The sequence below is a fragment of the Palaemon carinicauda genome, chromosome 33 (assembly GCF_036898095.1).
Source record: "Palaemon carinicauda isolate YSFRI2023 chromosome 33, ASM3689809v2, whole genome shotgun sequence".
NCBI classification, from domain to species: domain Eukaryota; kingdom Metazoa; phylum Arthropoda; class Malacostraca; order Decapoda; family Palaemonidae; genus Palaemon; species Palaemon carinicauda.
The window spans coordinates 63749138-63776409 of NC_090757.1; the positions used below are offsets into that span (position 1 = coordinate 63749138).

Here is a 27272-nt window from a genome sequence, read left to right on the forward strand (position 1 = left end):
GGAAGCCTACGGATCTGCCTTGACTCCAAGCGGCTCAACCAAAACCTCAAAAGATGTCCCCACAAGATTCCCACTCTAGAAGAGATAAACCCGGTATTCTCCAAAGCGAAGGTGTTCTCCAAGCTAGACGCCAAAGCAGGCTACTGGAGTATACCGCTACACAAGGACTCACAACTATTGATAACGTTCCGAACACCACACGGCCGGTATTGTTGGACAAGGCTACCATTCGGGCTGAATGTAAGCCAGGACATATTTCAAGCCAGGATGGACTCTATCATCGGGATTCTCTCAAGTGTTGTTGGCATCGCTGATGACGTGGCAATATGTGGGAAAGACCAGTCGGAACACGACAAAAACCTGATGGGGTTCATGCAGCGTGCTGCCCAACACGGACTCAGCCTAAACTCGAAGAAATGCTCCATTTCAAAACCAGATATAGAGTTTTTCGGAACACGCTATACCAGCAAGGGCATGATGCCAGACCCGTCAAAGGTACACAACCTGCATAACATCCTGTTGCCCTCCAACAAAGAGGAACTACAGAGATTCCTGGGAGTAATGACTTACCTCAGCCCCTATGTACCACATTACTCAGCTCAGTCACAAAGACTTCAAGATCTGGTCCAGGAAGATGTGCCCTTCCAATGGGAAGAAGACCATGAATCCACCTATCAACACCTGAAACGCCAAATAGCACCATCAAGCACGCTGTCTTACTATGACCCAACTCGACCCGTGGCTCTTGAAGTCGATGCATCGCAAAAAGGCCTCGGAGCGGCCCTCATCCAAGACGGGAGGGTAATAACCTTCGCCAGCAAAGCCCTGACACCAACGCAGGCAAATTACAGTAATATCGAGCGAGAGGCCCATCGGACTAGTACACGGCGTACAACGATTCCATACCTACCTATACGGAAGAGACTTCGAAGCTGTCACTGACCACAAACCCTTCGTTAATATATGGGAGAAGCCACTGATCAGTGCCCCACCTAGACTACAATGTCTCTTCTTCAAACTGCAGGGGTATGACATGAGGGTCAAGTACAAGGAAGGACGAACCCTTGTACTCTCCGACGCCCTATCACGCCTTCCTAACCCACAAAATGACAAGGAAATCCCCTTGGATACACAAGTGGACAGACTAGAACTAGATGACATCGATGTGATATCAGTCGCATTCATAAAATTTGGTCCCCAGATTTTGGAAGAGGTCCGCCATAGGTCTGACACCGACCCAGTGCTGCGCACTCTCAAGCATACTATCATCGAGGGTTGGCCTAACTCAGTAAAAGGCTGTCACCCCGATATCCGCCAGTTTTTCTCATACAGAGAAAGCCTTGCCGTGGAAGATGGAGTCATATTCAAAGGGCGACAAGTTATCATCCCCAAAGAGGTCAGAGGCCCGATACTGGACCAGCTCCACCGGTCCCACCAAGGGTTCACAAAACCACAAGCCCTGGCACGGGAGTGTGTCTTCTGTTCCAACATCGCAAAGGATATAGAGGACAAGGTCAGGGCATGTGACATATGCCAGAAGTACCAGCCCCAGCAAAGTTCTAGTGAAACCACGCATCATGACATTCCCCCAATGCCCTGGTTTAAAGTCGCCTCGGACATCTTCCAAATTGGCCACAAGACATATCTGATCACAACTGATTATTTCACAAAATTCCCGATAGTCACCGAACTAAGAAACCTGTCATCTGAATGTGTGGCCAACCACCTCAAATTCCTGTGTTCGCTGTTCGGATGCCCCAAAACCCTGGTCTCAGACAACAGACCTCAATACATGGGAGCAGCCATGAGGGACTTCACAAAAACCTGGGGTATTGAGCACATCCCATCAAGCCCACATTACCCTCAGTCCAATGGCCTTGCAGAGCGCGCAGTCGGAACATGCAAGGCAATCATCAAAAAATGCCTTGAGACAGGCGGTGATATGCAAACTGCATTACTCCACTTACAGGCCACCCCGATCGACAATAAGACAACCAGCCCCGCAGAGCTCATGTTTGGTCGCAATGTGATCACTGACCTACCAGGCCGATACGAACCACATCTCGCACACATCACAACCCGCAACCACCGCCAGGACCGCCTAGGACCAAATCGGACACAACGGCACTTCACAGATCTCCACCCCGAACAACCAGTCCGAATATTCGACAAGGCCAGCCACACATGGGTGCCAGGCAGAGTGAGTCAGAAGAACCCAATCATACATTGTGGAAGCCCAAAACGGAGTGTGCCTCAGGATGAACCGGTCCCACATCCGTCCAACACCGCTCGCGACAAACACAGAACCGTCCAACACCCGGCAGCAGGCTCCAACATTATCAGCACAGCCTCCACCTCGACCCGCCAATATATCACTGCCGCCACCTGGTGAGACCGAAATAACCCACCAAAAACCCGCAACTAGTGATAACACTACAGATCCGACAGCGGTGTAAACCCCATCCAGATATATTGAAAGTAATGCGGTCACATACCATAAATTCCCATAAAGTGCTAAGTTAAATAATAATATACACCCCCCCTGGTTTCATGACCGAAAATTCTGAGAGGTCGTTACCAGAGCTTGAAACTCAACAAGAAAAGTTATTAGTCTCAGGACTGATAAGTGATTCAGAATAATGAATTTTATTTGAAAAGTTACGAGTCTCGGACTGGAGAACAGGTTCCATTTCGAACACTGTCGTTATATATGTGTATCAGGTTTTCATTTTGTTTTAATATATTTTGGTGTTGTTGTTCTTTGCATCAAAAAAAAAAAATAATAATAATGATGATAATTTGCCATTTATTTTCATATTTATGACTGCCCTGCTGTAACCAACACTATTCGGACCAAGGTCTGCAAAGCTAATAGCTATTATGTTTACATTACTATCCACAATCACCAATTGTGCTATGCATGTTTATTGTGAAGGGATGAAAACAATGGAAAACGTTTGAATATGGAACTTTCATCGTTTATCTCTTTGTACTTATATGCCACATTAGTTATTATGTGTAATAAATTCTTTGTATGTGATAAGGGGGATGTGGTATCATGTAGTCCCATGTAGCGTATGAATAAAGGATAGTCTCTACCTAGTACCCAAGCCATCAAGTCCTGTCTTTTAATCACTGCAACCTCTTGCATATTATATCAGAGGTAAAAGGATCCACATCGTAAGATTATAATGTAAGTATATGTTCTCCCTAAGTAGGGAACTATTCCTCACTTATTCATCACATGTTGATGCACGGTAAGTCAGTCTGTATCCGGCTCTTGTATGAGACGCACCTTCTCATATACTCCTCACCGAACACTGTATCTCATTGCTATCCTGCAGTTCGAAACATCCTACATGGTGCAGTGAGTTACATTATGCTTTTAAATGGGAATGTGCCGACCCAACAAAGACCTACAGCAGCTGCCAGAGATACGCTGGCCTGAAGAATCTCAACCAACCGGTCCTTCGAGATTCCACATGTGCACAGTTATAGCTGGCGCAACAGCAACGTCTAATCAAGGCCCTCCACACTGACCTTTTCACCGTTGCTTCATCTGGGATACTGGGTTCCCCAGTTAGGGTTCCAACATCCACAGCCCCGTAAAATGTAAAATGGAGATGTCAACAGCCACATTCTGATCATGGTTAAGGTCAATGGAGTGTTGGCTTCAACTTTGCAAAGTGCCACTAACAAACGTGCAACACTTAAGATTTCACTGCACGCCAGCACTACAGTGTGCTCTTAACGCCAGGCACAGCGCAGAAGATTGGAGTGCCTTTTCGACTAAGGAGGCATTGGATGCCGTTCCAACCTTGTTCTCCGTGCAACAAACCAAGCAGTGCAATGGTTAGAGTTTTTCAATGTGGAACAGGGCCACAATGAGAGTGTCAGTGATTTCTTTGTGGGTTAATCTCAAAAGGCCACAGATTGTGGGTTTCAGTGTCCTAATTGTGATTTTAACCTGTCAGAATACATGTTATTAAGGGTGCTCATAGTAGGTCTAGGCCAGAATTTTAACAGAATATATTTTATAAAGGATGCTCATAATAGGTCTAGGGGATCAAATGTTTTTAACACTTGATTCCCTAGACCTACTATTCCAATCATGTGGGTCTTTCACAAGTGTCAATAGCTTATAGGCAATGTGTTGTGTATTTGAAGCATCCAGGCAGGACGCATGTAGAAGGCAATAAGGATGGCAACAACACACAGAAGTTGCCCCAGTTGATTTTGAAAGTGGTACCGGCGCCACCCCCAAGACGGCTACCATGCAATGGGGAAGAAACCAACCATCACCAAACCTCATTGTCACTAAACGTATGTGCAGAAACTGAGGAGGGAGTCACACCCCTGAGAAAAAATGCATATCTGGTGAGGTCTCTCACTTGCCATAACTGCCAGAAGACTGGCCATGTCAAGAATTATTGCAGAAGCAGGAAGATACCATCAGACTGCGAAACGGCCTTGGTAGTGACAGGGGCAATTGTTGCTACAACTCATTACCTTTCCCAGCCCACTGTCATAGTCAGAGAGGCGGAGAAGATGGGCCCAGGTTCATGAATGTAAGTGGCGTTGCCTCTACAGGGACACATGTATGCGTCACGGGCACGGAAATGTTATCATTCTTCACTATAGGCTAAGGCCTATGCTATTGCAACATCAGGCTGACTTGAGAAATGTCTCCAACTTAAGGTTGGAGTGCCTGGGAATAGCGACCTTCCGGATCTCCTTCGGAAACCATACCAGTGTGCAAGAGGTGTAATTCATGAAATCTGTGAGGCCGTTGTATATCTCTCTCTCAGTGTGCAAGGACCTTGAACTTGTCCCAGATGACTTTCCGCATTATCTCCCTAGACCTATAACAGCGAGTGGGTCTACCGGTATGACACCACCCTCACGACCTTCAACGGTTCTGCTACCACCCATCGAAGAAAACGTTCTTCATTTAGAGCAGTGGTTATCCCAGCATTTCTCATCGACGACCTTCCATACGACTAGGGAGCCATTACCAGTGATGGTGGGAATGCCCCACCACATTCATCTGATGCCAAACGTCCTGCTATATACTCGCCATACTCCCGCAGCAGTTCCCAAGCATTGGGAAGTCGAGGTGAAGGCCCAAATTGAAGAGGACATATGGAAAGGCGTAATCCAAGAAGTCCCCCCAGGAGAGGCGACAGAGTGGATAGCGAATGGTCGTTGTAGCAGAGAAGTGGGCCATCCACTACACACAGTGGACTATCAATGCCTAAATGGTTCCTATAGGAGGAAGACCCACCACACTCCAGCACCATTTGATATGGTATCTGGCATCCACCGGCACCCTTATAATACAGTAACCAATGCATATTGGGGATTCCATCAGGTGGAACTCGATGAGGAAATTCGCCCCCTAATGATGTTCATCATGTCCTGGGGTCGCTTCCAGTACCGTAAAACCCCCATAAGCCACTATTCAGCATCACATGCCCATACAAGACAGTTTCATAATGCCATCAAGGATATATATACCGCGTAAGTACAAGTGAATAGATGATACCCTCCTCTATGTCAGCGGGGTTGAAGAAGCCTTCTGGCACACTGACTTTCTGACAACATGTGCAGCAAAGGGCATCATGCTCAAGCCAGAATTATTAAAATTTTACAGAAGGGAAGCAGAGTTTATTGGATTTCATTAAGGCTGGGAAGGCTATAAACTGACTGAGGAAAGCCTTGGCGCCATTCGGAAGTTTCCCATGCCGCCCACACCCACCATCAAAGACATCAGGTCATGATTCAGTTTCATCAACAACTGATGCCGTCCCTCACGGCCGCACCCATCATGGAACCGTTTATGGACCTACTGAAGAAGAAACAGATGGGTAAACGCATATTTTGGGACACATATCTGCAAGAGAAGTTCAAGAGTGCTTTGGACATCATCTGCAAGCTGGCTGGAAACAGACTCACCTGCTACGACAAGTCCTGTCCCACAGTTTCCCTCACTGATTGGAGCAGAGAAGGCATAGGATTCGTCATCCTCCAGTAGTATTGCTGCTGCATAGCCACTGATATACCATTCTGCTGTAAAAACGGTTGGAGAATTGTCATCTGCAGAAAAAGATACCTGTCCCCTGCCTAGGCCAGTTAGGCAGCAATAGAGGGGGGAGGCCCTGGATGTCTTGTGATGCCTAAGGAAGGCTAGATTGCTACTCCTGGGATGCCCCAACCTTACCCTTATCATCGACCACCGCACCCTAATCTCCTGTGAGATAAAGCTTTGGCTGATATTGTTAACCCAAGAATGTTTAGGATGAAGGAGAAGACACTCTAGTATATATTTACTATTAGGTATCTACCAGGTAAGATAAATTGTGCGGACAACTTTCTTTCTCGTTTCCCTGCCCTGCAAATCTCCCCTAAAGAATGAATGTTGAGTTGGAGGATGACATGGCAGCAGCCGTCGCTTTAATAGCTATCGAGACACTACATTTGGAGGAGCTCACAATGGAGGAGAAAACAGTCAGTTCAGTGGCAGCCAAGGACCGCGTATACCAGTTACTGATGGCAAAGGTATCTGCAGGGAATTGGCACCCACAGAAGTTGCCAGAGGTAGCCTGCCTTAAGCCCGTTTATGGTGTGAGAGAGGACCTATCAACTTCAGGAAACCTAGTACTTTACACATTAAAGATGGGTATGTATGACTGGCAATCCCTCAGGAACTTAGTCGACAAATCACAGCAAATCTTATTGCAGGTCACCAACAAATTGACTCCATGCTCAGGAGGGCCTGACAGTCAGTCTACTGGCCTAGCATGGAGGGCAACCTTCAGATCCACAGGGATTCATGCATTTTTTGCAACACGCATGCAGCTTTATTACCAGAGGAGTCAATAGCCATCACACCACCCCCAGACTACATTTCTAATGTACGGCAGCTGATAAGTTCCAATTAGAAGGGCAGGTAAGCTGATAGGCTCATGGGATGGCTGGAAATAGCCCACTTCCCCAATATTGATAATTTACAAAGAGTAATATCCGTGCTAAGAGACTACTCCCAGAGGGGGTGGGTGGGGGTTGCCCCAGAGGAAGTGTACACAGACAGGGGCACAAACCTAGTTAGCTGAGAAATGTCTGCTATCTTCATTGGCACATTACCTATAGTCAAATGGGAAAGCGGAAGCAGCAGTAAAAACTGCCAAAAGGATAATCAGGGTAAACACAGGGTAGGGCGCAGTCTAGATTGCGATAAGGCTTCTCTCGCCATACTGCAATATCAGACAGGATGGTCACCGCCCTCCGCTCTCACATCCTTACAAAGGGCCCTATCGCTTACTGGAGAGGACAAAGAAGGCATTTAAAATCATGGTCCCCAGAGCAGAAGAATGGCTGACCGTGGATAGATTAAAGCCTGCTCATACAGAAACAGACATCGACGTGCATGAGCAGCAAGGGCGGCGCCTATGAGTGCCTACCCAGAACAAGCAAATAGAAGACACAAGAAGCCTGACCAGACACAGTTCAAAGAAACTACAACCAGCAGTCGAAACCCCTGGTTCTCCCCACCAGGGCGGCATCCTACAACCATGTATTGAGGATAACGGCCCTCCGGTTCTAGTGTCCTGACGAAGGGGCCGCCTGCAACCCCCGTCTCGCTACGGAGATTAAATGCATGTTATGTTCACTCATTCATTTCCTTTCATACCATCATTAAAACTGTTCCCTTTTTAATGATTGTCTTGTAACACTCTTTTGAGTATTGTACACTCTGTGTAAATACCCTGTAAATATTGTTTATGCATTTACGCACAGAATCATCTGCCCTTCATTTCTATGTATGACTCATTATTATATGTCAAGCATGGGCTTTCATATTAATCACAAAATCAATGTAAGAAAACACAAATGCCCCGCATTTCTCACCTGTTCGCGGTCGGTCAGTCACCCGTCCAACGAGTTACTAAAATTCTGTCTACACACTGCACAGGTCAATTTATTTGGTCCGTCTCAGAAATAAAGCATCACTCGATTATGGTCAGTCTCTCGCACCTCACTCTATATACATATATATATATATATATATATATATATATATATATATATATATATATATATATATATATATATACATACATATATATATATATATATATATATATATATATATATATATATATATATATATATATATATATATATATATATATGGTATATCTTTTAATTTACAGTTTATTTGTATTGTATATTGTGGTTTGCTAGGTTTGATGCTAGTTTTTCGTAGGAGCGAATATTTTTGTTTATGATATGTTATGTTTCATAAGTGAATTACTCTAGGTATAGTCTACATACTTCCAACTTTATGTTGATGTAACTTTTTTTTTTTATTTCTTTGGTTAAAATATGGTAGTGTTATATCTCTATGTGCATTATTTAGGAGTTCCATTTATCCAGATATTTTACATATGTATGTTAAAAATTCGTAATCACCTAGCCTGTTGCTATTATCCATCCATATACCAAGGCACTTCCCCCAATTTTGGGGGGTAGCCGACATCAACAAAGAAACAAAACAAAAAGGGGACTACTCTCTACGTTCCTCCAGCCTAACCAGGGACTCAGCCGAGTTCAGCTGGTACTGTTGCTATTATGTTGTTGAATATATAAAAAAAATGGGCAGTCGTTTTACTTCTACACTTAATGGGTGGAAATTTTTCAGGTCTTATGGGCCATGGCTCCCTTTTTGTGAATTATCATAATGATGAAGATTTTTCAAAGTCTTAGGAACATAGCATTCCTACAGACATTTTGTGTTGAGTTCTGCAAGTTTTACTACTATGAAATCTCTTTCGATTATCAAATCAATTGTTAAGTCATCTTCTGCTGCTGTTGCCTCTTGTGTCTTTTAATGGTTTCTTTACTTCTCATACTGTTACCTTTGGTACTGATTCTGGCGTTTCATTATTTTTATTACCAAAGTAATTTCTTATATAACTATTGCATTAAAAATCCTCAGCAATTTAGTTGTCACTCCATAATATTTCCATTTCCATCCTCTAAAGAAATCATCCATTGGCCCCCTGTTCTAAGTCTTCTTTTCGTCAATTTGATACTTCGTCCTCACTTTAGTGTTTCCCCAGTTTATGTCTGATTGTGTTTGCGAATATTTTGCATTTTAGTTAGTTTTTAGTTTGGGGTAGTTCTGCAAATTCTATTCCATCTCTTGGATTTTAACCTCTTTTTTTCAATCTTTTCTTTATTAGTTTTCTGACGTTCTCTGAGTTTTCTTTGTACCTATTTAAGAACCTTTGCCCCCATCTCTTGTGTTGATTCCATTACAAATGTTCTTATATTATAGTTAATTTCTTCTATTACGTGTTTCCATTTCATCATGTAGCTCGGTGAGCTTATTTTGTGTTGTTAAACTAAACCAATAAGATTTTTCTCTTATTCTAGAAATGCACACACACACACACACACACACACACACGACTTATTGGTGAAGCATGTAATGTTATTATACTGGCAATAAGCTGGAGGAAGAATAATAAAAAGGAGTTTTGACAGAACGATATTGTATTGTTATATCTTTAGTGCCAATTGGCATAAAAAGTCAGTACAGTTTCATAATCACATATGCGACAGCAATAAAATAAAAGAGAGAATAAAAAATAAAAAATTACTACACACCTAGTTTAAAAAACGACAATGGTCTAATTGTCCCCCAAAATTATGATGGTCTAATACGTTGTTTACATCATCATCATCTCCTACGCCTATTGATGCAAAGGGCATCTGTTAGATTTCACCAGTCGTCTTTATATTAAGCTTTTAATTCAATACAAGCGAAAGTTTATTTTTTTTCTTATAAAACACTTGACTTTGTTACCACAACGTTATCACCACAATCCCTAAAATTGGAGCCAAACATATGTTTTGTCATTGGCAACACTGCCGGCATTGTTTTGGTCCAGGAATTTAGACCCTTTTGTGATATCCCAGGGACGACCCTTCACTCATCTTTCTACTTTATTTTATACATTTTTTATGTTGGAAAAGGTATCGTTAGAGTTACAATAATGTATTTTTGGTTTCATTAGTTTATTTTACTGTTAATTATTGTATTAGATTTGGGAAAGGTAATCGAGGTGAGAGTAACTCACCTTAGTGTAGTCTTACTCTTCCAGTTTGCCTTTACCTAAGACTCAAGTTGTAATTAGTCAGAAAATTTAGACACCTATTCAACGAATTTAGACTTACTGAGAATGAATTTAGACTTATCAAGAATGAATTTATACCTAATAAGAGTGAATTTACTTTCCTTAAATATAAGTTTAGGGAGCTTTCTAGTTAGGACAGAACAGGTCAGTGTGGTAAATATTTACTATAGCACAATATTTCTAATGAAGAAAAGGGGTGTTTGTATAATGGTGGCCACCTGTATGTATTATTATGTCTAACTTAGAATACTGCAGTGTAAGGGGGGTCGAAAGGGGCCGTTAGCCCCCCCATTAGGTAAGTAGGTAAGGACACGGCTTGTAGGTTAGGTTAGGGGGGAAAGTTTAGGTTAGTTGATGTCTATTTTTAATGAATGCGTGAGGAACTGGCTGCTGGTATATAAAGACCTTGAAGAAATTGTGTTCCTGGGGTACTTAAGGGTACCTTAAACTGTTATGATGCAAATATGGTTTCATTATAGAACAATGGAACTCTTATGATATCAGAGCTCTTTGCAAATGCACTATTTTGGGTAAATGTATGATACTTTGATTACTTTCAAAATTGGAATTCACTATAAGAAATGTACGAGTGTTGGCTAGTTTGGTATTTTTCTTGGGGTGTATTTATGATAGCGGCCACCTGTATGTAGGATGTCGGCCGACTAAGAATACGGCAGTGTAAGGGGGGGTCGTAGGGGGACGTTAGCCCCCTTGTTAGGTAATTAGGTAAGAACACGGCTTGTAGGTTAGGTTAGGTTAGTTGGTGTCCATATTTTATGCTCGCTGGAGGAACTGGCCGCTGATATACAAAGGCTCGTTTTTCTCTGTGTGTTTAATGGGGGCTGGGGTACAATAAGTTACGTATCGGCTGATTACATTGTGAAGTATGTTTTTCACTTCAAGTCCATTATTTACATCTGAGTGACTGAAAGGGACTTATCACGCATGCTTGCTTCCGATCGGTTTTGGGGAGCTATCTGTGCATTTGAAATGATGTATCTGTTAGGTGATTTTTTTAAACCAATTACAGCTTACAAGTACTAATTCATAAGCTCCTGGATGTTGCTCTACAACAGCCATTTTTTTTTCTCCACCCCCTTCATTTTCAACTTGACCATCATCACAAAGACGTCAATCTATTTCAAAATTTAGTGTAATTTCATTTATGTTGGTAATTGATTATGATGGAAATGCTCTCCATTCCATGTATGGTATTGTTATCATGTGAAATTAAAAAATAATTGCGAGATAATGATGCACATTTTTTAAATGCTCATTGTGTTATCCCACAAAGGTTCGATTCTGACTTAATTTTTAGGGAAGACCACCACATTTTCTACTGCAAAGCTTTTGTAAAGATTGCCAAGAAAAAAAAAAGATGCATGTATCAATCATAAGGTAAGGAATTACAGTAATTGTGATTTACAATATCATAATGTTGGGATTTATTTGTGATTTACATTTCGTTTGTGACCTGGGGAGGGGGTTGGGGTGGTTTCCCCCCTGGCTAGGGTTTGTGACCTGGGAAGGGGGTTGGGGTGGTTTCCCCCCTGGCTAGGGTTTGTGACCTGGGAAGGGGGTTGGGGTGGTTTCCCCTCTGGCTAGGGTTTGTGACCTGGGAAGGGGGTTGGGGTGGTTTCCCCCCTGGCTAGGGTTTGTGACCTGGGAAGGGGGTTGGGGTGGTTTCCCCCCTGGCTAGGGTTTGTGACCTGGGAAGGGGGTTGGGGTGGTTTCCCCCCTGGCTAGGGTTTGTGACCTGGGAAGGGGGTTGGGGTGGTTTCCCCCCTGGCTAGGGTTTGTGACCTGGGGAGGGGGTTGGGGTGGTTTCCCCCCTGGCTAGGGTTTGTGACCTGGGAAGGGGGTTGGGGTGGTTTCCCCCCTGGCTAGGGTTTGTGACCTGGGAAGGGGGTTGGGGTGGTTTCCCCCCTGGCTAGGGTTTGTGACCTGGGAAGGGGGTTGGGGTGGTTTCCCCCCTGGCTAGGGTTTGTGACCTGGGAAGGGGGTTGGGGTGGTTTCCCCCCTGGCTAGGGTTTGTGACCTGGGAAGGGGGTTGGGGTGGTTTCCCCCCTGGCTAGGGTTTGTGACCTGGGGAGGGGGTTGGGGTGGTTTCCCCCCTGGCTAGGGTTTGTGACCTGGGGAGGGGGTTGGGGTGGTTTCCCCCCTGGCTAGGGTTTGTGACCTGGGGAGGGGGTTGGGGTGGTTTCCCCCCTGGCTAGGGTTTGTGACCTGGGAAGGGGGTTGGGGTGGTTTCCCCCCTGGCTAGGGTTTGTGACCTGGGAAGGGGGTTGGGGTGGTTTCCCCCCTGGCTAGGGTTTGTGACCTGGGAAGGGGGTTGGGGTGGTTTCCCCCCTGGCTAGGGTTTGTGACCTGGGGAGGGGGTTGGGGTGGTTTCCCCCCTGGCTAGGGTTTGTGACCTGGGAAGGGGGTTGGGGTGGTTTCCCCCCTGGCTAGGGTTTGTGACCTGGGAAGGGGGTTGGGGTGGTTTCCCCCCTGGCTAGGGTTTGTGACCTGGGAAGGGGGTTGGGGTGGTTTCCCCCCTGGCTAGGGTTTGTGACCTGGGAAGGGGGTTGGGGTGGTTTCCCCCCTGGCTAGGGTTTGTGACCTGGGAAGGGGGTTGGGGTGGTTTCCCCCCTGGCTAGGGTTTGTGACCTGGGAAGGGGGTTGGGGTGGTTTCCCCCCTGGCTAGGGTTTGTGACCTGGGAAGGGGGTTGGGGTGGTTTCCCCCCTGGCTAGGGTTTGTGACCTGGGAAGGGGGTTGGGGTGGTTTCCCCCCTGGCTAGGGTTTGTGACCTGGGGAGGGGGTTGGGGTGGTTTCCCCCCTGGCTAGGGTTTGTGACCTGGGAAGGGGGTTGGGGTGGTTTCCCCCCTGGCTAGGGTTTGTGACCTGGGAAGGGGGTTGGGGTGGTTTCCCCCCTGGCTAGGGTTTGTGACCTGGGGAGGGGGTTGGGGTGGTTTCCCCCCTGGCTAGGGTTTGTGACCTGGGAAGGGGGTTGGGGTGGTTTCCCCCCTGGCTAGGGTTTGTGACCTGGGAAGGGGGTTGGGGTGGTTTCCCCCCTGGCTAGGGTTTGTGACCTGGGAAGGGGGTTGGGGTGGTTTCCCCCCTGGCTAGGGTTTGTGACCTGGGAAGGGGGTTGGGGTGGTTTCCCCCCTGGCTAGGGTTTGTGACCTGGGAAGGGGGTTGGGGTGGTTTCCCCCCTGGCTAGGGTTTGTGACCTGGGAAGGGGGTTGGGGTGGTTTCCCCCCTGGCTAGGGTTTGTGACCTGGGGAGGGGGTTGGGGTGGTTTCCCCCCTGGCTAGGGTTTGTGACCTGGGAAGGGGGTTGGGGTGGTTTCCCCCCTGGCTAGGGTTTGTGACCTGGGAAGGGGGTTGGGGTGGTTTCCCCCCTGGCTAGGGTTTGTGACCTGGGAAGGGGGTTGGGGTGGTTTCCCCCCTGGCTAGGGTTTGTGACCTGGGAAGGGGGTTGGGGTGGTTTCCCCCCTGGCTAGGGTTTGTGACCTGGGAAGGGGGTTGGGGTGGTTTCCCCCCTGGCTAGGGTTTGTGACCTGGGAAGGGGGTTGGGGTGGTTTCCCCCCTGGCTAGGGTTTGTGACCTGGGAAGGGGGTTGGGGTGGTTTCCCCCCTGGCTAGGGTTTGTGACCTGGGAAGGGGGTTGGGGTGGTTTCCCCCCTGGCTAGGGTTTGTGACCTGGGAAGGGATGTCCATGGGGCCCTGTCCCCTGGCTATGGGTTGTGACCTGGGAACCAAAAGTGTTAGTTAATCACGTTTTGGCCTGTTTTCAGCCACCTACATAAACCATATATTTTTACAAGTGGTTATCTCGTGCTTATTTTGCATTTCTGACCATTATTATTGCTGAAAATCACTCTTTGTTCCGTAACCGAAATACAAACCACGCTATTTACAAAGGGTTACCTTTTAGCGTAGCTGAAATGGCGAGCCATTAGAATTTAACGAGGGTGTATTACCCCCGCGCTAGTTAGCGGGGGGGTAGGGGAGTGGTAGATAGCTACCCCTCCTCCCCCTTACACACAGGTGAATACTCACTTTCACTTTTGGCTCGGACTGTGACAGACGTCTCTGTCTTGGTCCTCTCTTGGCAGCCATTGTTTGTTTTGTCTTTACTTAATCGCTTACTTTTCATTTACTCAATATATATGTAAACATGTTTTCATGTTTCTATATATATTTGAGTATAGAAATAAGTAAGTTTCCTTTTCAGATTTGTGTGTGTAGTGTTCGATATCTACGTGGAGTCCTCGGCAGTTAGGCCACCACGGCGTAATTTTATGGGTGGCGATCGAGTTTGACTTATGTCTTTCTCTCTCTCTCTCTTGAGGTCGTTCACCCTTTTACTACGTGTTACTACGCCCTTGTAGCTTCCTTTCCGTGTGGGGGGGTTGCTACGCCGTACGTTTGTCTCAATTAGTTATGAATCTAATTGTAGTTGTTTTTTGTTTTTCAGCTTGTAGAATGATTCCTTTCGGGGTTTTCGTTCTTTCTTTAGTGTTCATTCATTTTTAAATTACATAATTACATAGTTACATAATTATAATTGTTATAATTCTGTTTTGGTAACAGCTCTCCTTCCGTGAGTGTAAGTGGTTGTCAGGGCACGTGCCTGTTGTGTAATTCTTGTTCCTTTCCCTCGGGATTCCTCTTCGGAGCCTTCCCGGGGGAATGAATGTGTACTAATATTATTTGTTTTATTTTTTTACAGTTACCAATCTAGTTCGTTTCTGTAATATGGCAACGGTGTGAGCTGTCTGGTTGAGTCCTGGGGATTAGGCTGTTGCTGCCTCCCCCCTTGTATTTTCGTCAGGGGCGTGTCTCCTTCTACTGGAAGTACTCCCGTGACGACGGACAGCTCTCCAGTTCATTTTAGAACTCTCAGGAGGCTTGCCTCCTTGGGCAGGTAACTTTCCTTCCGAGGGAAGTTTTTTCCTGTCCAGGCTTGAGTTTTTCCCCTTTTGGGGGGTTCTTCTCTTGCCTTTTTTTCGTGCGACTATGCTCTTGGTGCTGAGCGGTCGCACCTGCAGTTTCGCTCAAGGGGCTGGGCAACTGCAGGAGCTCCTCTTCGGAGGATTGCTCCTTTTAGGTCACTGGCTGACCAGTCTCTTCCACGAAGTGTTTCTCTTTCGTTCGCGAGAGAGTACACTCATAGAGACTCCTCTTCGGAGGTTTCTTCTGTTGCTGTTGCTGTTGGCCTCCCTCGCCGTAAGGCCCACCGTCCGCCTCGTCGTAAGGGCCTCTCATTTCCCTATAAGGGTGCTTGAGGCGCCTTTTTGGATCTCCGTTTGCAGCCTACAACTCCTTTTTCTCGATCTTCCGCCTTGGTGCAGATGGACAGCAGTCTGATCTCGTCTTCCGACGGGCAACGGTCTTCCCGACGGACAACGGTCTTCCTGACGGACAGCGGTCTTCCGACGGACATCAGTCTCCCGGCGGACAACGATCCCTTCGGGGCAAAGGGTTGCCCCCACGGGGGTTCTTCCCTTGCGTGTCAGGGTTTCCCTGCGCGCCCTTCTGCTGTGTTCTCTCCTGCTCCTGCTCAGTGTTAGCACACAGGCGCTCTTCTGCTCATCAGCGCTCTCCTGTTCGTCAGCGCTTTCAAGATGATCATCCCTGCTGTTCCTGTTGGTTCCTGTTACGCGCCCTGTGCGCCCACGTTCGCCCTCGCGATCTAGAACTTCGGTTCAGGTCGGGGTCAAGGACTCTTCTTCTATGCGCAGGCTTCCACGCGTAGCCTTCTGCTCGTCAGCGGTCATCAGCTCGCCAGCGATCATCAGCTCGCCAGCGATCACCTGTCTCTCGGCGATCTCCGGATCGCCCGCGTGTGTTACAGCCGGCACGCCAACGTTCTCCAACACTTCTGAAGGAACATGGTTCGCCAGCTACTAGCTCACCTGCGCATGCTGATCGCCATCGCGCGACCCTCAACTGCGGGTGCTGATCGCCATCGCGCGACCCTCAACTGCGGATGCTGATCGCCATCGCGCGACCCTCAACTGCGGATGCTGATCGCCATCGCGCGACCCTCAACTGCGGATGCTGATCGCCATCGCGCGACCCTCAACTGCGGATGCTGATCGCCATCGCGCGACCCTCAACTGCGGATGCTGATCGCCATCGCGCGACCGCACACCTGCGGATGCTGATCGCCATCGCGCGACCGCACACCTGCGGATGCTGATCGCCATCGCGCGACCGCACACCTGCGGATGCTGATCGCCATCGCGCGACCGCACACCTGCGGATGCTGATCGCCATCGCGCGACCGCACACCTGCGGATGCTGATCGCCATCGCGCGACCGCACACCTGCGGATGCTGATCACCATCGCTCGACCCTGCGCATGCTGATCACCATCGACCCTCAACTGCGGATGCTGTTCGCCATCGCGCGATCGCCCACCTGCAGATGCTGCTCGCCATCGCGCGACCCTGGCATACTGATCACCATCGCGCGACACGGCGCATGCTGATCACCATCGCGCGATCGCTCACCTTCGCATACTGCTCGCCAACGCACGATCACTCACCTGCGCATGCTGCTCGACCATCGCGTCGGCATAACACAACGCGCCATTGCCAACCTGCGCGTTAGCGCTCACCAGCTCACCACCGATCGCTTGTTGATCCATATCGCCAGCGGTCTTCCTCGCCCACGCGGCAGCGCGTTTCCTCGCCATAGCGCTAACGCTTGCGTTCGCCGCCTCGGACTCGCTCTCATCCACCTGCCCACCCTCACGACCGCTCGCCTGCGTGTCTGCGCGCCCACACGCCCACGTGCCTGCACGTCTACGCTCATGCGCGTCCGCGCCCATGCTCTCCAATGTTCGCCCACGCGCGAACCAACGGTTTTTCCATCGCGCGGACGGATGGTGTTCTGTCGCGCGAACCTACAGTGTTTCTTCGCACAAACGTCGGCTTATTTCTTGCAGTATCCATTGCTCGTCTATGGGTTATCGCTCGCCGACCACCAGCTCTCGCCCTTCCTACCACCAGCTCTCGCCCTCTTTCTGCGCTCCTTCGCTCACCTTCGTTTGCGTTACCGCGCATGGGCGCTTCCACGTTCGCCCACGCGGAAATCTTTGAATTTCCGTCGCGCGAGCTCCAGGGTGATTGCAACCACGATTCCCAATGGGGTTTTCGCAGCATGGCCAGCCTGGCGAGTTCTTCTGGAGCGTATTTCCAGAACACGACCTCACCCCGTAAACGCAGAGCATGGCACTTGCAAGAATAGGAGAAACTTAAGGGAGATCTGAGCAACACTCCTCTTTCCTGAACCTGGGTTAGCCCTTCCCCGTCATTCCCTGGAAGGATTTTTGGCGGGGGGGCTTTCCGTTCGAGATTTCTCCATCGGACAAGGGGTGACTGCTTACCTCTTCCTCTGGGAGCTTACCAGGTTCTTTCCCTCCTCGGTTACGGCCCGAGGTTTGGTTCAAGGAAGCTACAGGAAGATCAAGGGTACTTTCCTCCTCTCGAGCTCAGGCACCTTGGCCTTTCGTCGTTAAGTATCTAACTTGCGGACAAGCTCGATGTTGTACCATCTGGACGCGCTGACTGAGGGCTTCCTTCGGGTGTCTCATCTGTGGAGGTCGACGACCTCAGACACCCTTCCATCCTTGAGAAGAGTTTGTTTGTGCCCAAGGACAGAGACTTAGACAGCTGCTGTGCGGAGGAAATCGACTTCCGGTTTCACTCCTCCAAGGCGCTTTCTTCCAGACTCTGCAGGGCTCCAGCGCCCTTTTCTTTCAACCACGTCGGCCTAAGTTATCGGCTACGACAACTGGGGCAAGGTGTCCAATTGCAGTTTCCTCCTGTCAGGAACAGATGGCACGGGAGACTCCCCCGGGGGGGGCATAGTCCTAAAAGGAGTTCACGAACTCTAGGATTGCAGGTTTTTCGCTGGGAGGATGCTTAAGGTTACTCATCCGAATGACAGCTTCCCGATGCCCATTCCCGCACAATCTCTGTGATTAGCTAAGGATATCGCGCCTGCCGTCTCTGTCAGCGAATTCAGTGTCTCTGAACCTCTATGCCATAGCGTCAGCAGAGTTGCCCGGTTGGGCAGAATGATCCATACCTTAGGCGAAGGTCTTCCTTAGGATCATCGACGGCTTCACCCCCGGCCCCCTCAGTCGATCCTTTCTTGTAAGGAAGGATCTGAGAGGGGATGTCCGTAGTCGACCTCTCAGCCCTGATCAAGTTTGTCGAACAAACTTCGGCCAGCGTAGACCAGCAGAATCGATCAGACTGGTAACGAGGCGACAGGACTCCTTAAACCCTGGATCGGAAGGACGGGTACTTTCAGTTTCCATTCCATCCATCTTCCAGGGTGCTCGTCGAATTCAGCCTAGACTGCAAGTATTCCTGCTTATGATGCAGTGTGGCTATCCCGCCGTGGCATAGCAGGTTTGTTTCCCCAGAGAACTCTCCCTGCCTTCCTCTTGGCCGCTCAGGTGCAGGCTTCCGCCTCCTCTGCTGTTTGGAGGGCTGGTCAACTCCGGTAGGCTCGGGTTCGACCTTCTTCAGCGCCGGGACAAGCTTCCGGATGCTTACCATGAGTGTGGGCTCATGGTATTTTGCTTGGAGCCTTCTCTTCCTCTGCCTCAACATCTGGAGTATCTGGCCATGATATTGAGTCAACGGCCTTACCACGTTGGAAACCCCGCTTCTCGTCCGTCCAGCGAGGTTAAGCAACGTCGTTACTTGGATGGGTGACCACCTGGGGACGCCAGATTCTGTTACCACATCCTCCGAGCCTTCCTTTCGGTTGACTGTGGCAAGACTGAGGAGAGTCGCAGTACCTGTTCTCAGTCAAGCAGAGCTTTCAGCCCTACCTTGGAACGTTTCCTAGTTCTCCTTTCCTCATTGACCCGTCTATAGTCCGAACGGTCGCCTCAGGATAAGTTCCATGTGGGGCGATCCAAGTTCCGGTGGCTTCAGGCAATGTTTAACCGGACTCCCTGGCCCTATGGGACCAGCGGAACTATTAGACCTGCAATGGGTGTTGACCTATGGAGCCTCTTGATGGTAGTGGATATTCTCGTCCTTTCCCCACATTCTTGATGCGGTTTTCGGACTCGTCAAAGGAAAGGGGGAGGGGGGGCATGTTCCGGTCCAGGCCTATGGTCAAGACCTGAAGGATACCTCTCCATCATTCAGGCAGGCTTAAGGGCCTTAGTCTGGCCCCTCTACAGATCCTACAGCTCCTGCCGAGTCGCCCCGTGCGCGTCGACTTCATGATTCTGGCGTATTCTAACCAGCAGGGGACGCATTTTCACACCTTCACATCTTGCAGTAGAGATACCGGGATGATTGAGATTCTCTCAATACCACCATCGGCTCTCTCATTCCAGGCAGGGGAATGTTCTCTCAGACTATCCGAGCAGAGCCTCGTAGAGAGAGTGTACCTGGGGGTCTTTGACCTTGGGTAACCAGCAAGTGCTGGTCTGGGGGACCTGATCGCGACAGCTTGGAACCTCAAGCTTCCGCTATTCTTCCCCCCCAGTCTCAGACCCCGAGACTCTGGCAAGATGCATTCCGGTGATGGTGGGACAACTTCGATGCCTGCGTCTTCCCTCCTTTTTGTCTGTGGACAATGGGTCTCAACAAGACCAGGTTGTCTGTCAACCTTTCAATGGGAGAGCTCCACTGGGACTATGCGCAGAACGGTTTCTGGACCCTCTGCTTCCCCTGACGGAACTCCCTGGAGAGCTTCTCCCACGGCGCAGACTACTCAAGCAACCACACTGCGACATCTCTCCCGAACCGGGGCGTCGCTTCGGCTTCATGCCTGGAGACATTACGCTTCCTCCTCAAGAAGAGACAACCCGCTACAGTCGCGGTACGGAGGTCGCGTCATCTGAGATAGTCATCCACAGGGGTCTCCCAGGCAAAGTGAAGAGTCTAAGGTGGTTGGTGCCGTGGGAGATATACCTCTTCCCTTGAGGCCTCTTCTCCAGCATTAACGGTCTTATTGCCTTTCGGCGGGAGGAAACTCCTTTCCGCTCTCGGCAATGAAGCCTGTCGCTCAGCCTTTTCCTGACCTTCAGGCTTAAAGGAATAACTTTTTCCTGCCCGCTGGATCTATCCTCGCTCATGCGAAGCTACGATCGTCCCTGCCCTAGTCGGAGGAAGACCCCTAACTTGGAGCATGGCTCGGACTTTTAGTCCTTTAAGAGATCTTCTCAAGACCCTTTACGACAGGCCTCGGATTGTATTCCGCCTTGGGTCTCCTGCTCACTCTGGCCACGGCCAGTGTGTAAGCAATCTTCTTGGTCTCTTACGACTCCCCCCTTTCTAAGGAAGAGGGGAAGGCAACATTCAGGCTCGCTCCTGAGTTGTTGGCTAGACTCAGAATCTGGGGGTCCCGGCCCTTCGGTCCGATTCATTCAAGATTTCGAGTCTCCATTCTGTATCTGATGTCCCAAGACCTTCTCTTTCTTGCCAGTAAAGGAATCGAGAGGTTAGCGCTGGGAACAGCTGCAGTTTGTACCTTCTCTTTCTTGCCAGTAAAGGAATCGAGAGGTTAGCGCTGGGAACAGCTGCAGTTTGTCCTCAGTTGCAGCCGATTTGGGAGCACAAGGAGGACATGGGGGGAGAGTCACCAGTATACCTCTTCGGCCCGGACTCAAGGACATTCATCTCGACCTGTCTCCAGACCCTCCCCCGCCACGTCGCCCTACAGCACGATGTTGGATACATCGCAACATCCCTCGTCTTCGAGTAATACTACTCGGTGACGCAGGTGCTACAAGCTGGAGTCTGGAAGCGTCTAATGACCTTCGCAACCCGCTTCCTGCAGGGCGTGACCCACAGGAGTCTCGATACGTTTTCTATCGCTCTGTGGTGGCTACACAACAGCTGGTCTAACCTCAGGCTCCTTTTTGGACAGGTAGCAGAAGGTTGAGGGCATTGTTATCAGGTTTTAGTCTGCATGAACGAAAGAAGTATGTCTGGCCCTTACTTCTTTCTTCATCATCCCCTCTACGGGGAAGCAGCATCCTGGTCTCTGCATAGCTGACCTCGAACCTCTGCAGGTAAACCATGCTTCCTTGTGTTCCGAGTATTGAGTCAATACTGTCGCGTCCCCCATACCCTGACGAGGTGGTATTGGGAACGTCCTAACCCAGAGTTCCTTCTGGAACTCCAGGTCAACTGCCTAGGACGGGTCACACTTCTTCCTTCACACACAAGCTTACGTAGGCCACATGGTTCCTTGCGGAGCAAGGAACTTGTGAGGTGCAGGGACTCCTTTTCTCGAGTGCGACTCACTCGGATTCTGAGTCCCCGGGTAAAGCCAAAGCCAGTATGGCTGGGGACTTTCCACCCTTCCTAAGGGGTAAGTCACCCTTTGTAAATAGCATGGTTTGTATTTCGGTTACGGAACAAATGACAAATTCGAAGATAATTTGTATTTTTCCTAACCATACAAACCTTAGCTATTTACACATATTTGCCCGCCAGCCCTGTCCCCCAAGACAAGTCCTACCTCTAAGTGAAAGTGAGTATTCACCTGTGTGTGAGGGGGAGGAGGGGTAGCTAGCTACCACTCCCCTACCCCCCCGCTAACTAGCCCGGGGGGGTAATACACCCTCGTTAAATTCTAATGGCTCGCCACTTCAGCTACGCTAAAAGGTAACCCTTTGTAAATAGCTAAGGTTTGTATGGTTAGGAAAAATACAAATTATCTTCGAATTTGTCATTTTATGACATTTTCCCTCCCAAAAAACCCCGGCTTCCCACTGGTGTCCCCCATAATTGTCTTTATATAAGGGTTCCAAAAATTCATGAATGGGTGGTTTGCCCCAATAATCATGATCAGAAATGCTTAGAACACAAGAAAGCGAGTAGGAAAAAAAATGGTTCTTGTATTTAGCTAGAAATTAAATATGAATTTTGTGTTAAAATATGATACAGTACTTTAATTACTAGTTAAAGTGGAATTCGCTATAAGAAATGGATGAGTGCTAGCTAGTTTGTAATTTTTTTCTAAATGTTCAATGAGGGCTGGGGTATAATAACTTACACATCGGTTGATTAAAATGTGAAGTATTTCTCACTTTTAAATCCATTGTTTGTTCTGGTTCAGGTTTTGGGCGGAGGGATTCGCCTTTCCATTGGCACCCTAGTTATTTTATTTTTTCCACATCTGGAGGAACTGGCCGCTGATATACAAAGGGTCCATTTTCTCTATGTGTTTAATGGGGGCTGATATATATATATATATATATATATATATATATATATATATATATATATATATATATATATATATATATATTTTCTTTTTTCTATACATTCTTCCTTAAACAGAATATTTCCTATTACAGTGAGCCCTCGTTTATTGCGGTAGATAGGTTCCAGACCCGACCGCGATAGGTGAAAATCCGCTAAGTAGTGACACCCTATTTACCTATTTATTTAACATGTATATTCAGACTTTTAAAACCTTCCCTTGTACGTAGTACTGTTAACAAACTACCCTTTAATGTACAGAACACTTAATGCATGTACTACAGTACCCTAAACTAAAACAGGCACAAATATTAAAGGCGATTTTATATCATGCGTTTCCTAAACACGCCAAAAAGCACGATAAAAAATGGCAACCAATGTTTTGTTTACGTTTATCTTTGATCATAATGAAGAAACAAATGGATTTAGTGTACACATCTGTGTATAGGTTAGTTTTTGCATTGATTATATAGATTATTCAGTACAGTATGTTGATTTTGTTATTACCAATGTTTTACTTAATTTTTCTTAGGACTTCCAAATGAAATGTTTTTCTTTATGACGCCGCCTGAAACGACGGTGTCATAAAGTACGCTGAGTAAACAAACGAAGGCATTTAACGCGCATGATGAAAGTGATAAATAATGATATTACAGTAAAAGCTTTAGAAAATATGTTATTACAAATATTATTTACAGTATCTATATAAAATCATACAGTACAGTACATACTGTACGTAGCAAAGCAGGAAAACAATTTACGAGAGAGAGAGAGAGAGAGAGAGAGAGAGAGAGAGAGAGAGAGAGAGAGAGAGAGAGAGAGAGAGAGAGAGAGAGAGAGAGAGAGAGTGAGTTGTTTTACGTACGTAAATGTAAATTTTAAACAAAAAAAATATGATAGGTTATAACATGTATATTCAGACTTTTAAAACCTTCCCTTTAACTTAATGCATACTAAACTAAAACAGGCACAAATATTAAAATGTTAGAATATTAAAGTAAAAAATAAAGATTGTTACTGTACTCACCACGAAAGAAGTTGAAGAAAAACTTGAATGATGATGGCGATGAATTTGCTGCACAGTAGAAATGATGATGATGAAGCTGATGATGTCTTCTACTGTGCAGCCAATGATAGTATTTTACGTCTCTTCAGACGGAGGTGTCTTTTCCTGGGACACCTCTTCAACTTCTTCCTGGGAAACTTCTTCAATTTCTTCCGAAGGCGTACTAGCAGGAGGAACTGGCTCTTTTTTGCAAGGCTGGAAGAACATTGTGATCGGAAGTTGCTGCCGCTGCTTCTTTTTTCGCTCGAAGAGCATCCTGTAGGGAGTCATGATGTCATCGATCTTGTTGCAGAATTGCATAGACCGAACCATATCCTCGTCCCACTCTTGCGACATTTCTTTCGCCTCCTTCACATGGTTGCAGAACTTGGCAAGCCGTTCTAATGTTAAGCCCATTTCTTCGACATTTTCTTGGGTCTCTTACTGTGTTTCGCTCTCTTCTTCACTGGCCGATTTCGTCAGGTCTTCTAGGTCTGCGTCAGTTAGCGGCTGGGAATGGCAGTCCAACAACTCGTCGACGTCTTCAGTCATCATGTCGCCAAACCCGTCACCTCCAATTATCGATTGTAAACAATCTGGGGCCACAACTTCTTCCAGCTCGCATTAACGGTTGCAGGTTTCATTTCTTGCAGTGCCTTCTGAATGTTCTGCAGGCACGTGGCTATGGTGTACTTCCGCCAGTACGCCTTCAAATTAAAATCTTCATCTTCATCTTCTTGGGCAGTATCCACACACGCAACGAGGTCCGCCAAGGTATTCTTCGTGTAGAGGGCCTTGAACGACCTGATAACCCCCTGGTCCATCGGTTGAATTAATGATGTGGTGTTGGGTGGCAGGAACTCAACCTGAATGCCCTCATGCGACAGGTCAGTTGCGTGTCCACCAGCGTTATCCATAAGGAGAAGGATCTTGAATGGCAAGCCCTTTTCTAAGAGATATTTACTGACTTGCGGGATGAAACACTGGTAGAACCAGTTGGAGGTCAGCATCTTCGTAATCCATGCTTTTGGATTATGCATCCAGTACACGGGAAGGAGATTCTTATTTTTATTTTTCAAAGCGCGAGGATTTTTCGACTTGTAAATAAGCCCCGGCTTTAGCAAAAATCCAGCAGCATTGCCACACATCACGAGGGTAACGCGATCCTTGAATGCTTTAAAGCCAGAGGCTTTGGCTTCTTCTTTGAACAGGAAACTTCGCGACAGCATTATCTTCCAAAACAAGCCGGTCTCATCCATATTAAACACTTGTTCCGGCTTGTATCCACCTTCAGCGATAATATTCTTGAACGTCTCGTTCGCGTAAGTTTCAGCAGCGGCAGTGTCAGCGGAAGCAGCCTCGCCATGCAGGGAAACGCTTTTCAGGGCGAAGCGTTTCTGAAACTTCGCGAACCATCCTTTGCTGGCGGAAAAACATTGTTTCTGACGCTGGGAATCAGTGGATGTCCCTGGTTGAAGTTCATCTACATCATCATCTTCTTCAGCATGGTCGCCATCGTCGTCTTAGGTTCCTTTGCCGCAAAATTCTCATACAAGCTCAAAGCCTTGGTTCGGATAGTGTTCGTATCCAAGGCTATGTTCTTCTTCCGGCAGTCGGCAATCCACACTGCTAAAGGACCTTCCATGCGTACGATCGTTTTATTACGCGTGGTAACGACTCGCTTCGCTGATCTGCTAAAGGTGATGGTAGCCGTCTTTCTAATGTTCGCCTCGTCCTTCTTGATATAGCGAACGGTGGATTCGTTCACTCCAAAATGGCGGGCTGCGGCCGCGTAACTTTTACCTTCTTTTAACATATCGAGAAGCGTCACCTTCTCAGCAATCGTTGTACTGGTTTGCGGACTGTGGCCAAAGGTAGCACCCAAACTGCCTAGTATCCGAATGCCGACCACAACCCGACGTTCACTACACAACAAACATACAACGGTGGAATACCCAAAAACCTAAGTAACAGTTCAAAGCACTGGGCACCACCCCTTGATGTATAATGGGCAAGGGGACCCAGCTAGATCCTGACTTAAACCTTTGCTTCTCCAGCTTGCTGATCATAAGTATAAGAACATTAGGTTAAAGGGATTATTATAAGTTATTTGAAAGATTAAAAAACAGTGGCTGATTAGGGCGGCCGTGGTGGGAGGTTTCTGAAATTAAAGGCTGTATACATAAAAACAAAAAAACATTTATTTGCAGAAAACTGTTAGGAATATCATATCAATTAGAATAATCAATTAAATGAAAAATTAGCATCCCTTTTGCATATTGTATAAGCAAGAGAAAAAATATTTATTTTTACGTATTTATCTGTCAGTTCCAATAACCAAATTTAGGGCAAAATTATCAGTCCTTTACACTCCAGCTCCACAAATAACAAACAAACTAGAAATTACTCATAAGAAAATATAGATCTGTGAAAATACTGTGCTACCATACTTTCCCCTGAATCAATACTGTCCCTTCAATATCCTGTTCACCACTAAGCTGCAAAGTCACTTACAATTTTTCCTTTGAACAGTTCAGCCGCATACGCTGCTGTGCAGGTCTACTGCAGGCCCACAATAACAATGTCTCAAAAATTTTGTCAACAACACGAGAAATCGCCAATGGCCTTATAATACATTGGTTGTGGTGTTATTCAGTCAAACACATGATAGTACTTACAGTTCACAGGCAGTGTAAAATGAATACAGAGCAGACACACACACCACTACACACTGGTAACAGGCCATCAACCACATTCATAATTGTTATGAGCAGTACTAGACAGATACTCTGTTCCTGTATACTGTACATACAGTGGTCTCGAGTAAACTTCCCTTACAATTGGGAACTTCTGTCAACATAAATGTCTGCCGTATCTGTTCTTTTTTCTTTTCTTGATGAAGGAACCTATTCTTGTAAAGTACAGTACTTCTATTTACTCAAACTCTGGTTACACATTCAAACCCTACAGAGAGTAGGGCGTGCGTAAACAGTACCGGCAACATCTTGCAATTCCTGATCGTCAGAACCACCGGACATAATGCGGAGTCTATTCAGTACCTACGATAGATATGCGTTAACGCTTATCGGTGTCATGACTTCGTAGTAGAATTAGTTTGTTTTTTTCCCAACTATTATTAATTTTTTCCACATCGTCATCATCTTTCAGTGGCGTTTAGGCTCACTACCAGCCTTAGTAGAAGCAGAACGCTTGGGAGCCATTGTACAGTAGGGTTTAACAGAAAGTTCAACAAAAAGTTCAACTTAAAACAGTCACGCACAGCACAGATTAAAGTTCACAATAACGTAGCAACATATACACAGTGATACGGCGGGAGACAAAGTGGCTGCGAAAAGATGCTGCGGGTTGGAGAAGCAGTCAAAACACCAATCACAGGCTAGATTACAAAACTTGGGTTCTGATTCGTCATCTATCAGCGCTTGAACCAATCACAATCCGTCTTATATGCTACGTAGTAGTTACCAATTCAAAGTACAAGGTACCCTACGTATACAGTACAGCTTTACGTACGCTATTTTACGCTTGTTTTGTTGTAGGATATGTCTCTCTCTCTCTCTCTCTCTCTCTCTCTCTCTCTCTCTCTCTCTCTCTCTCTCTCTCTCTCTCTCTCTCTCTCGTACGCTTATTCGAGATGTGATTTTTGCAACAAAGAATATTATTGGATGCAGTACAGTACTACGTACGTATACATACAAAAGATTCATGGAAAAGATGCACATCCATTACATTTGTAGTACAGTAGTAGCCATCAGCAGCCTTACAC

The 27272-nt window shown here is 47.1% G+C and overlaps 1 protein-coding gene across 2 annotated transcripts in view; it reads left to right on the forward strand.

Annotated features, from left to right (window-relative positions):
- The first annotated feature begins 9883 nt into the window (after positions 1-9883).
- Positions 9884-27272, forward strand: part of l(3)73Ah (lethal (3) 73Ah) — an 85269-nt gene continuing 67880 nt past the window's right edge. For both annotated transcript variants that reach the window (XM_068357048.1, XM_068357047.1), the window contains exon 1: positions 9884-10041. In XM_068357048.1, the coding sequence (XP_068213149.1) occupies positions 10030-10041 (12 nt within the window). In that variant the 5' untranslated portion in view covers positions 9884-10029. The remainder of the gene's footprint in view (positions 10042-27272) is intronic.